At 43.8% G+C, this 12,372-nt stretch overlaps 1 protein-coding gene across 1 annotated transcript in view; it reads right to left on the bottom strand.

Annotated features, from left to right (window-relative positions):
• The window catches only part of LAMA1 (laminin, alpha 1), a 64,235-nt gene that overhangs the window by 11,862 nt on the left and 40,001 nt on the right, over window positions 1-12,372 (bottom strand). Inside the window, exons 36-50 of the mRNA XM_010141828.1 lie at window positions 11,333-11,543; window positions 11,001-11,117; window positions 10,751-10,914; window positions 9,831-9,969; window positions 9,033-9,126; window positions 8,127-8,243; window positions 6,388-6,570; window positions 5,944-6,098; window positions 4,272-4,415; window positions 3,834-3,967; window positions 3,452-3,602; window positions 2,949-3,073; window positions 1,986-2,136; window positions 420-564; window positions 3-84 (exon numbers count right to left, since the gene is read on the bottom strand). Of these exons, the coding sequence (XP_010140130.1) occupies window positions 3-84; window positions 420-564; window positions 1,986-2,136; window positions 2,949-3,073; window positions 3,452-3,602; window positions 3,834-3,967; window positions 4,272-4,415; window positions 5,944-6,098; window positions 6,388-6,570; window positions 8,127-8,243; window positions 9,033-9,126; window positions 9,831-9,969; window positions 10,751-10,914; window positions 11,001-11,117; window positions 11,333-11,543 (2,112 nt within the window). The remainder of the gene's footprint in view (window positions 1-2; window positions 85-419; window positions 565-1,985; window positions 2,137-2,948; window positions 3,074-3,451; window positions 3,603-3,833; window positions 3,968-4,271; window positions 4,416-5,943; window positions 6,099-6,387; window positions 6,571-8,126; window positions 8,244-9,032; window positions 9,127-9,830; window positions 9,970-10,750; window positions 10,915-11,000; window positions 11,118-11,332; window positions 11,544-12,372) is intronic.

The following is a 12,372-nucleotide window of genomic DNA, read 5'->3' as shown; positions in this document are numbered from 1 at the left end:
TCAGGTCTGAGGCGACCCCAGGAGATTCTCCTTGCTTGGTTTCTTTATAATTGAGATGATACGCATCCATGACTGCCAAAACTCCTGCAAACAAAAGAGGACAGGTCTAGAGAGGGACACGAATTCCACATTCTCCCACACCGGCAATCTTGTCTCTAATAAAGGAAAACGTATTCACTGACTCAAACAGGTCTGTTCTATTTTTGCAGTGAGTAGTTTCGTGAGGTTTTGCCTGGCAGCTTCTGCACTACCTGGTCTTTATAAGCACAAGATTTACACTGCTGTCCTAAAAACAAAAAAACGTCAGTGTGGCCGCTAAAGAACAGCGCTGGAAGTGACCAGATTCGGTTGCAGTGATGTCCCCTGTGGCTTCAGCATTTGTATCAGTCACTGAGGGGGCTTTTCAGACCAGAGCCTACCTTGTTTCTTGTTCCGACTGAAGGAAACCTTGTACCACGTTCCATTGTTGTAACGATTTTCTGTGGTCAGAGCAAGAGGTCCTGATCCTAGATCAACAGTTAGTCTCACTTTGCCGTCCACAAGCTCAAGGGACAAGAAATCTCTCTGGAAGGAATAAAACAAAACCCAAACATTAAATTCCTGGAAATAAAATCTCCCAAAAGGATGGTTTGGGCTACTGGGTGAAAAGGGTTTAGTAATTCTTGTCCCCGGACTATTAGTTAGGCCCAGGACTGTTCTTCACAATGTTGACAAAAATTAAGTTATGTGTACCTCACAGGATGAGAAATACTCACAAATGAGTAGTACAGATCATTTCAGAGTCACTGCATCCACACAAAGCTTTGATCTCCTTCAGGAAAAGAAAACCACCAGCTAAGTGTGTAGCAAACTGCACCACAGCATCGTTTGGGTTGGAAAAGACCTTTAAGAGCACTGAGTCCCCCACTTCCCCCAGCACTGCCAGGTCCCCACTGCCCCCTGTCCCTCAGCACCACCTCGACACAAGGGCTGGGAAACCCCTCCAGGGATGGGGACTCCACCACTGCCCTGGGCAGCCTGGGACACGCCTGGACAGCCCCAACAGGGGAGAAATAGTTCCTCGGGGCCAACCTCAACCTCCCCTGGTGCAACTTGAGACTGTTTCCTCTTGTCCTGTCACTTGCTCCTGGGGAGAAGAGATCAACACATACCACCCCATCCATCCTCCCACCTCGCTCCACCCTCCTGTCAGGGAGTTGTCAGAGCCAGAAGGTCTCCCCGGAGCCTCCTTTGCTCCAGGCTCAACCCCCCCAGGTCCCTCAGCCGCTCCTCAGGGCACTTGTGCTCCAGACCCTGCTCCAGCTCTGTTGTCCTTCTCTGGACATGCTCCAGCCCCTCAATGTCCTTGTTGCAGTGAGGGGCCAAAACTGAACCCAGGATTTGAGGCGCGGCCTCCCCAGTGCTCCCAGTACAGGGGAATGATCTCTGCCGTGCTCCTGCTGGTCACACCAGTGCTGGTACAAGCCAGGATGCTGTTGGCCTCTTGGCCACCTGGGCACACTGCTGGTGGCATGATGCCGCAGTGACGGTTTGCAGATGGGTCTAGGTTATACTGGTGTTGCAGGGAATTTTATTCTCTCTATTTTACTGAATTCCCATTTTGTGGGTTTAAGTCAATATGCCTCTGCAATATTATACTGTCCCTCTGCAAGCTCAATTCCAAAAGATTTCACATTCTGCAAAGGTTCCTCCAGTTGAACAAAACCAGTCTGTTGTCCCTACCGTTTTTCTTTCTTTGTCTAAAATCAAAACAAATTACAGCAAATTCATTTCATTGCTTAATTTTGCCCTTCGTGCATGTGAATATTTGCTCTAAAGCGTTATCTGTGTGGTTCCTGTCTTTACTCCTTTGGCTTAGGATGTCAATCTCAGGTGATAATCTATACAAAGACTTGTTTTAATAAGCATAAGCTGAAAAATAAAGCAAGCAAGAAACCACCTAGTGATCTAAACAGAGATTTTCATAGCTTAATCCATTTGCTTACAGTGCCATTTGAAGCAAGGTAGAGAAGCAGCCCATTAGGTGAAAAGGTGCTGAAGAAGAGTATTATCTGCGTGACCGTGGAGCGAAGCGCCTTCTCCACCACCGAGTATCCTCTGCCATCAAAATGGAACGAAGTGTCCTCATCCTGGGGGCTACGGAAGCAGAAAACAGAGTTAAAAGACTTCAGATTTGTAGTTTTCCTCTTGTTTTTAATATGAAATAAGAACAAAGAGATCAGTTGGTGCAGCCCCAAGGTAGCATGATTAGAAAGTGCAGAGACTGAAACTGAATAACTGAAGAATTCCAGCCAAAGGCCACTTTCATTACAGAACCTCACAACACGTGATTTAGCCACGGGGAAGGATGTACACAAGACAAAAAAATGTTCTTCCTTGATGTATGAAAAAAACTGGACGAGATAAGAGAAAAGAAGAATTGTTACAATATGCACCCTCTTACTTACAACTCATCACCCATCGACTAAAACACTTTATGAACTGCACTCACAATAAATGTTCCATGGGGTTTTGTCCCTGCAATAGAAACCCTGTAGAGTTCTCTCACACGATCCAGCAGCACCCTCTGCTGTTTCCACATGAAATGTCCCTCAAAAGGCAGCATGGCCAAGTGTATTTGTTCTCAATTCCTTAAACATACAAATAAGACAGCCTCGCTGGAAATACTGGGAACAAACGTGCCGGAATAGTTCGGTTCACCAGCAGTGCCCCCTTCCAATGCACACCACAGACCTCAGCGATAGAAATCATGTAGAAAAGTGATAAGTGATAAAATTCCATATAATGAAATTATTTGATGCCACCAACACATTCAGATTAAAGCGCGAGTTAATGATCAAGGAAATGCTGCAGTGTGTCCGAGTTCATTGTTTTTAGCTAGCACAGAAATACAAGTGACAGATGTAAATGACTACATCTGTTCCAAAACGGAGAGCGAGACAAAATACCTTCCAAAACAGCCGTGGCACTTGCCCTCTCTTTCCACGTAGTTCCAAAGACCGACTGGTTTGCCGTTCAGGGATGCCTCTCCCATGCACCCTTTGAAATGCGTCACCTTAACAGCAGGTGATTTCTGTAAGTCAAGAAATACTTCAGGAAGATAATTCACGTCAAGCACTCTGGAAATTACGCCACCTAATTTTTGCTCAGTTGTTTTCCTTTGAACTCTGACTTCATTAGGTATAAATCGTAATAGAAGAACAACATTTTTAGCATAAGTATTAACATTTAAATCATAATAAATGAGATCTGCAGTAAGTAAAAAAGGAAAATATCGACATCCTTGACCTTCTCACATGCTTCGTTGCATGAACAACAACTGGAAGAAGCAAACAACAGACAAAGATGTCCTGACACTTCTCGGTGAAGTAACCAATTCACGCAATCAAGTCCAAAGTGTATCTCAAACACGACAGAAACATTTCACAGAATGCTGATCTCAGCACTTAACCTTGATTTGCCCTCCAAGTCCTCCGAGAAATACGAGGGTTGACTTGTTAACATCCAGGACGCTGGCTGTCCCTGGAGAGGTCGCAGATTTAGCTGAAGGCTTCTGATTGGAGTTCGTTTCCTCTATGCTGAGCGTACCGTTTTTTCCAAACCTGCCAAGAACGAGTAGGTTTAGAAATCACCAGGAGTAATCGATATATGTTATTGGCTCTTCTTTTTAAGGTCAATTAAAAATCTCGTCACTGGAAAACTCAGAAGACGGTTTGTGTTGTTTATGCCACATTCACTCACTAAGAAGCCGCACATTTCCACAACGCCGCCACCTCGTTAAAAGTTAATCCATTTTCCTACCCAGCACTCACGCCATTCTTGTTTTTTATTACCTGGTTGCATGGATTCTGTGCCACTTGTTGTTGTCAATTTGAAAATCAGGGTATTCCACTCGTGTTGATCCAGAGCCCAAATCCCAAAGCAGAGCTACCTTACCCCGTCGCATCTCCACCGCGAGGAAGTCTGGCTGGAAAACAGCAGGGCTTATTCGGACACGCGGCGCCAAACAGGGCATTTCCAGTTTGTGCATTTTAACAAATAACGTTGAGACCATCTTTCCAGACTCACACCCACCAACTACACGAGTTGACTTTAAGCAAAATCCAGCGCAGTAAGTGTGCTCTCATTATTTCCACCCCTAGTGAACACATTTGTGTGCGAGGGGCCTCACTTGGAAACTTGGTTTGAAGCCAAGTAGGGACAAACCTATCTAAGGTCATTTAAGAGATCTGACTCCCACCACCTTCAGCGAAGGGCGGGCAGAAGCTCACCTTCCCATTGCTCCCCAGGTAGAAGAGGAGGTTGTCTGGTTCGGCAGTTTTCACGTTGAGCGTTAAGGTGTTGTAATTGGTGGAGGACATTTGGGGTTGGTAGGCACGAACGCAATCTCTGTCTGCTGATACTGCAACCTTAATCTGGGGGGGAAAGGAGGAAACGGAATCTGACCAGGTCTCCATGAACACAGCGCGTTTCTGGAATATGAACTTTGCTTCTGACCAACAAATGGAAGCCGCTTGCTCAGATACTTTCATGCAAACCAAATACTGCTGCCTGAGTTAGATTTCAGCCATCTCCACTCAAACACAAGCAGAAAAGACACCAAAATCACTCATTCCATTAGGAAATATGAAGCCAGGGAATCAAACCATTCAGATGCCTCAGAAAATAACACGAAATCTGGGGTCAGAAGCCTGTATATCAGTAAAATCCACCGTAACACTATCAGAAAATAAATACAGAAAATCAAAACCTTGTTTAAAGAAAGCAATTTCTAGTCCACGTTGAGATTTTTTTAAAAGGCAGACAGCTTGCAATAAATCCAGTTATTTCAAAGTTCAACAACACTGTTTACGTGATTATTCAAAAACCCCCACTTGTGAATGTATTACCAGTTACACTTTACGACACAGAAACACACATTCCCGCTGTTACACCACTAACTCCTCTGGGCACCGTCTAGTTCACTGACGGGACATTGATCTGAGCTAAATGCAGCCGGACTGCAAGAGGCTTGGTCATGTGCTGGCAGAAACGTCACTTTAACAGACTCGGAACTGGGAAGGGGGATTTTGCTAATATTTCTTTTCGCCCTGCCAGGAACCTCTGTGGTTTACGATGCTTCAGAAAATGGTCCTCCCTCTTTTCCCCAGTGGATTCATTAAGCCTCAGTAGACCGTGACAGGGGAGCAATAACCATATAATTACGGAGATTTGCAGATAGAACTGAAAGCCTTTTATTTCCCCCATTTTTTTTTTTAACACCAAAACCTCCCTACACCTTACAACAACATACCCGTATGAAGCCACAGGCACACCAAAAATAACCGAGTGCAATGTCATCTTCATCTTCCCCTCAGTTCCATGAGGTCCACAGAACCGTTGAGTCACTTCTGTTGTCTTTAAGAGGGGAGCAGAGATGTGAACCCCAATACATTTCTCTTAAAGTATTCTGGACACACAGCAGCATCTTGCCAAAAACAACCTGGGGACGTGGCTGGGCATGGATGGGAAATTTATTGCTAGAATCACCTCTCAGAAAAATTTGTAATGATACTCGGTGCGATACGGGGGCACCCCACAATCTCTAAAATAAGCTTAGAACACGCTGTCCTAAAGAGAATGGCAGCATCATCCCCTCACTTGTTTCTTTCTCACCAAAATCCCTCTGTGATGGCCTTCTCACATCTCATAGTTCATTATTCTTATAGCAAACAAAAGGAAATAGATGACTTGCAGGGCTGACAAACTCATCAATGTAACTCAAAGCTATAACTATAAAATGTAATGTAAAAAGCAACCCTGCCTGTTTGCTTGTAGCATCAGTCGGTGCTCTTGGGCTTCAGCGAGACCCTGGAATAACCAGGCACTTGGACAGTAGTTTTTAGGCTCTTTAAGTCCCTGTTACAAGTGAAAGTGAAGCCAGTTGAGCATGATGGAACTTACAGATGCTGCCTGCTTGCGGGCCTGGCGGATGAGCTCTTTGATTTCCGACAAGTTTCTGCTCAGGTTCTCCTCCAGGACTCTCAAAGGTTTCAGCCTATCCAGTAACAGGCTCGCCTGTGCTTCCACTTCCTGAACTTGCTTTTCAGCTGTGATTGCTGCCAAAACACAAGCGGGGTGCTGAGGCAGTGGAAAGAGAAACGCTCTGTTCATTGCTAAACAGTGCAGCCAAGGTGGCCCCTTTCTGATCGGTGAAGCACCAGTGAGGAACACGCGTCCTTCAGGGATCCCACGTGACCCCTCAAGAGGTCTTTTAGAAGTTAGCACAGTTTTATTGCATTAGGAAGAAACTTTCAGTCCAGACTCATATTTAGTGACTATTAAAGCTATTGGCAGCGCTTCTGCGAGCAGTGACATTTCTGAAGAGCACTGAAGCAGCAAACCCACCGGCTTTGGATGAATCCGTTAGAAGTTCACTAGTCTTCCTCAGTGTGTCATTAACTCGGGACAAGGTAGAAGAAGCATTCAGCAGCTTTTGACTGAAATCCCCAATGTGCCTCAAACCCACCACAGCACTGGTGTTTGCGGACACCGCCAGCTCCTTCACCTCCAGCATGGACTCCCTTGTAGCTGAAACAGTTCCGAGGTAAAACAAAACACATTTACAGCTTTCAGACATACTTGGAAATAATAAAACCCAGCTTCAGAGCATCAGTTACAAGCACAGCCAAGACACTAGAAATGCTGCCAGTTATATTTCTGCCTGTTTGTGTTGTTCTGTCTGCGAGGGGAGCTCCAAGCCAAGACTTCACCACGCTCTAACTCTGCTTCACTGTTGGATGCGCCATGGCTTGGGGTGGGCAGTTGATACACACACACACAAGTGTAGAATTTGCAGCGATTTTAATTGAGGCTCATCAGCTGTGATTTTTGAGACTCTAGATCAGAAGACCTGATTTCTCCTACAAGTCAGAACTTGGATTAATGGTGTATTTTTCGCAACCAGCTCTGAATACAATACAGACACACACTGCAGCGACGGGCATTTGTTTCTGCCTGACCCAATGGGATGATTACAGGAATCCATTTGGCTCAGCGTGTCCAAGTTCCCTGAATGAGCGCTCGCACCCAGAGTCACTAGTCTGAGACGTATAAGCTGGGTGAAGCAGAAGGTTTACTGCACCCTTTGCTTTGGGCTACGATCACTTGTGCAGTGAGCGCAGCGGTCTCAGCCTGCCCCTTACACTCCCTGACTGCAGTCTGCAGGGATCCTTCTTCACCACCAGCACCCTATACAGAGGACAACACCACCAGGAATCTCTGCCCAGGTCAAAAAGCAGAGGAAACTTCAAGAAACACAAACCGAAAATCAAACAGCATTAAGGCTATGATTTTACTAACACCTTAATGTTCACTGTGCAGCTTTGTGAATATCTATGTAGTTTCATAGACGTTGCGATTAATACCCAGTGTAACTTCCTCTCTAATCTCACCCTTTAGTGTGAGTGAAGAGCCCGAGTTGTAAAGTGGGTATTTTAACACTTTGGATTTAGCACTAATCTGGACATACAGCACAACCCAAAGAGCCAGGAGGGGGCGAGGAGTGTTTTTCTACCTTAATAAAAAGTGTTATTAAGGTTGGCAAAGTATTTCAGTCCCAAGTTCAAAGACATTTTCTCTATTAGTTTCCATGAACACTAGGTCTTGACTTTGTCCAAAATGAAAGAAAGGAAATTAAAATTAGAAAAGGGAATTCTTTTGGTTTGGGAAATGTTTTGGTTAAATGGTCAGCCTTTACACCAAGGAAGCACTCAGAGGCAGACTATGATCTCCGTTTTGAAGTGAGCTGTCAAGCCTCATGGTTCCATGTACAAGCTTCTCTCCATGCAGGATTAAATAATTTAGGACTTCTCCCTCCTCCACTACCAGTGGGATTATATTGCCTGATTTACAGCAGGGTGAAACAAGAATCAGACTACAGACCTCATCGGATAACCCAGTTATGTTTCTTGGGTTTGCTAATAAAAAAAATGGAAAATACTCATTTTAAGGGAATGAAGATGCTTCAAAGCCTCTCCAGTATTGCTCGCTGTCAGGACTCTGCAGAGAGCCAACGACCAGGATTGTGTTACAATTGCACTAGACACTTCTCTAACAAGGAGAAAGTCAATATAAATTTCACTTACCATTAGGCAAAGCTCGCAGTGTCCACAGGGAATCATTAAGCTGGTTGACAAGTTTATTAGTAGTTTCCTGAATCTTTTCCACCTTTTTGTTCCACCCACTCAATCCAAATAAAAGGCCTGTTGGAAGAATTAACTGTGATTTCTCTATGGCATTTGCTTATTCATAGAGCCCCCACAAAGACCATTTCACAGTTAGTTTCTCTGTGAAACATTCACTTTCTGTCCAATTTTGTCCAAAATCTCCCTTAGGACCAACCTCTGCCCCCACACAAAGTCAGAGTTCAAAATGCTTTTGAATTTCCGTGGTGCAGATTTCAATGCCTTCCTGGTGTCTTTGGAGTCATAACAACCAAACAAAAGGATTTTGGAATTTATGGAGGGTCTGAGCCAAAAGGCACTTTGTAGAGACAGAAAACGTTCAGCTCCTTACTGTCTTTCAGCTGTGTGGGAGGGACAGGTAAAGATCATTATGATTTAAATATATCATCCTAAACACTTGTGCCATTCACAAGGTATTAGAAAAATCTGGGTGAATGGATTTATTCAAGAACTGTTTGTTCTTCGCCTACTGCACAATCTCCAATGATTTAATGCAGAAAATTTGGAAAAGCCATTTAAACAAAGCATTGCTTGAGGTAAATTAAGTCTAGAAGGCCAATTTTTAAAGGGTTTACAGAGAAAGATTAAATTCTTATCCAAAAAAGTGAAGTGTTTCACTCCATAATACATTAACCTTAGTTGTATGAAAATATGTATATAGACACACATAGTCACATGCAGTATTTTACCTTCGCTTATGCTCCAAAAACCGCTTCAAAACAAGCACACACAAAAAATACATTTCAAAACCCACAAAACAGGATGAGGAAGAAATCGAAGCAGAAATGTGAACTCTATAGAACTGACCATCACTTTTTTTCTTCAGATTTTTAGCTTCATTCTGGAATTTGGAGCTAAGCAGCAGAGTTTCCTTTCCAAGGAGACCGAGAGACTCCTCTGGCTGAAAGACACAGGCACCGCTCACCACACATGAAAACCAGAAATGCAACTAAAACCGTGAGGTATCTGCAGGCGTCTACTTCAAGTTACTGAATAGTCTCGTTATTGATGCGATATGCTCTTTACTACCTTCCTAAGCAGTTAAAAAACTCAAGTTGCAATCATTTGTCCAAGAACGTTACACTGAATTTCTGAGTTTAACAACAACTGTGGAACAAAACCTACCAAATTCTGGTTTGAAAACTGCTTTTTGGAACATCAGTAAATCTAGCTCCAACCTAAGTCAACATTCCCAGCACCAAGTGCCAAGATCTCAAAATCCCAATCTTTAAAGTGCGCTTTTAATCCATTTCTCCAACTCAGAACGGGTCAGGTCGTCTTAATCTACTCATTTGATAACACCCTGACCGTCTTGCAAGGCAGAGGAGACCCAAACACACATTTTGGTTGTGACTAAGCAAAGTCAGTTGGGAAAACTTAGATAGAAATGGAAGAAGGACGGGTCAAATAAGGAGCTGGATGAATAATTCCAAAGGTGGAGGAATATCCAGGATATCCCAGTCAGCAGGACAGGCTGCCATAGCCACACGTGCCTCCATCAAGGCAACTCAAACTTCAGCAAGTGTAAAACCGATTAGATCAACTATTCCAAAGAGAGGAATAGTTAACGAGGATGTCAATGAAAGTACTACGAGTGTCACTTACCACATCCAAGGGGCCTTTCACAACCCTAGAGGCATCATCTGCCAAGCTCTCCGTTCTTTCAATCACACTTTGGAGGCTGGAGTGAGTGTAGACAGCAGCAGTCGTGTCCAGAGTCACGTTTCTGACTTCAGAGAGGCCACTAAATAGAGAATTAACAAGAAATTCTGTTTTCATCCTAACCAAGCACCGAGTTCCATGTCTTCAGTTACAACATGTAAGGTTTCTTTCTAGAATACGTGATGCACTCTGAGTCAGGGCTTTAAGTTCATTATATTAAGCTGAAAAGTATCAGTTCAAAGAAGGTCTTCTTTTTCCATTTTGTTCCTTGTTCTGTTCCTTTTATCTATTATTTTTCTATTTAGTTCCTTTTTGTTTATGGTCTGGTTTTCAATTTATAAAGCCACTCAGAACAAACAAATTACATCATCTAAGCAGAGCAGCAACAGGTCCATCACTGGAGCTCCAAAGAAAAGTAGAGAAACACAGAACCTAGCAGGAAAGTATCAGCACCCAAAAGCTGTTCTGTATCACATTTTGCTGCATTGAGTTTATCTGGCTGCCGTGAAGTCGGGGTCGCTCGGTGTTAGAGCAACATTTTCTGTTCTCAAACTCACAGCCATACTATGAACCCTAACCTTGGGCATTTAACAATTCACATTACTGTGTAAGTCAGCAACATGAGACACAAGAGTCATCAACCCCCTCCACATCATTCAGTAAAGACAGACAGCAACAAAATTAAAAAGCACTTGAAATTAAATGGGGAGTAAAAATGGATCATAGAATCATGGAATGGGTTGGGACCTTTCAATATTCTCTGCCATGGGCAGAGAATTCTTGTAGTGGATTACGCTAGTACCCAGGTTAAATCTGACACCAGTGTAAGGCTCTCCCAAGCATTTACTTCTTGGCTTTATCACCTCTCTAGCGCATCTGCGAGTCTTTGGAACTGGGTGGCATGGTCCTCAGCTCGGTAGACCAAGTCAAGCACTCCTCTCACGGACATCTGCATCACCAGCTCATCCACGTGGTGCCGCAGCTTGGTGCTCCACAGGACTAACCCATCCTGCTGCTCCTCCAGGTTCTGCACAACAAAATGGTTTCCTTTTTTTATTTTCCAACAGCAAAACACACTTGATAATGTCTAAGAGGATGTTAATAGGAACTTACAGCTGTAGAGTTCTCCACATCTTGGGCAAGCGCAGCAGCAGCATTCACTAGGACCTTCCCTTCTTCAATGAGCATGGCCGAGACTTCTTCACCTTCCTTTATATTTAACTTCTTGTCCTATGGCAGAAACCGAGTGTTTTGTAGCAGTCTGTAAAGGCAGCTAGTGCAGATGCATTCACATACCCACAATCATTTTCTGGTTTCCTTTGAGTTAAGACATCACATATGTTATTGTTGAAACACACTCAATTTTATTAGAGTCTAAAAAGCAGCTTTTAAGTAATTCTAAATCCAATATTTCTTATGCAACACCAGCGACTGTCCAGTCTTACATTTAGCTCCACCAGGTTGCTGGAGATAAGCGGAAACAAGCGGTTGGTCTCATCGATGTCAGCAAGCGCCTCGTTCACCAGGTCCTGGGCATCTCGCAGCCTGCTGTTGTGCTGTGATAAGAGCTGGCTCACGGCCTTTTTAAGTTCAGCCAGCTCCTGCTGGGGTTTGAGATACTCTTTCTGAACTTGGACCAACAAAGTTTCTGCAGCTCTGGCAAAGAGAGGAATCAGCAGAGAAATAAATGGTGAAGGAGGAACTTAGGCAAGGATTTCCGGAGGAGAAAACAGGGTTGGCAGAAATGAATTTAAATATGTTTTCTTACTAAAGTCCGAAACTTTTTCTCTAAAAGCAGACATACACATGGCAGCTCAGTCACTCATCTACCACCGAAAGAGATGCCTGCCTGGGGGCGAGGGCAGTAATGCAGTCCATAAACACCCTATGTGGTGACTAGAAGGGAAAGGGGTCACTGTAAAGCACATTTGCTTTGACTTAATTTGGGACATCCCCCACATCAAAATCCCCGTGGAACATTCCTCCGGGACAGCTCTTAATTGGAGTGATTCATATTTTGGATGTAGGATCAAAACATCAATTATGTGGATTGACACCGGAAAGAAACAAGTCACCAGAACTGCAAGACACATACCCAAGAGTCTGAAAAGTCTTAAAAATCAAATGAAAATAAATACCCGCATTAAAATGAATGCTGGAATGAGCAATCTCTGCACTTCTCTCTTTTAATCAGTAACAGACATTATCTGGGAAGCATCAACCCCCCCAAATCTGTCAGTTGTTAATCGCTTCAGCTGTTCTGTTCGGGAACATTGGCCCCACCACTGGAACACTTTCCAGTATTGAACAGAAAATGATCCTGGAAGTCTCGTCCTTTGTTTCTCCTCATTCCAGCACAGACGCTGCACTCTGACTCCTGGAAATGATGCTTTACATAAACGTCCAATGTCAAATCAGATCTTTAGCTGAAGAAACCTGGTTTATTATACAATTATACCCAGCAAAACACATTCCACCCTTCCTG

Source organism: Buceros rhinoceros, unplaced genomic scaffold (assembly GCF_000710305.1).
Source record: "Buceros rhinoceros silvestris isolate BGI_N320 unplaced genomic scaffold, ASM71030v1 scaffold2648, whole genome shotgun sequence".
In the NCBI taxonomy this organism is placed as follows: Eukaryota; Metazoa; Chordata; class Aves; order Bucerotiformes; family Bucerotidae; genus Buceros; species Buceros rhinoceros.
This window is presented reverse-complemented; position numbering and strand designations above follow the sequence as displayed.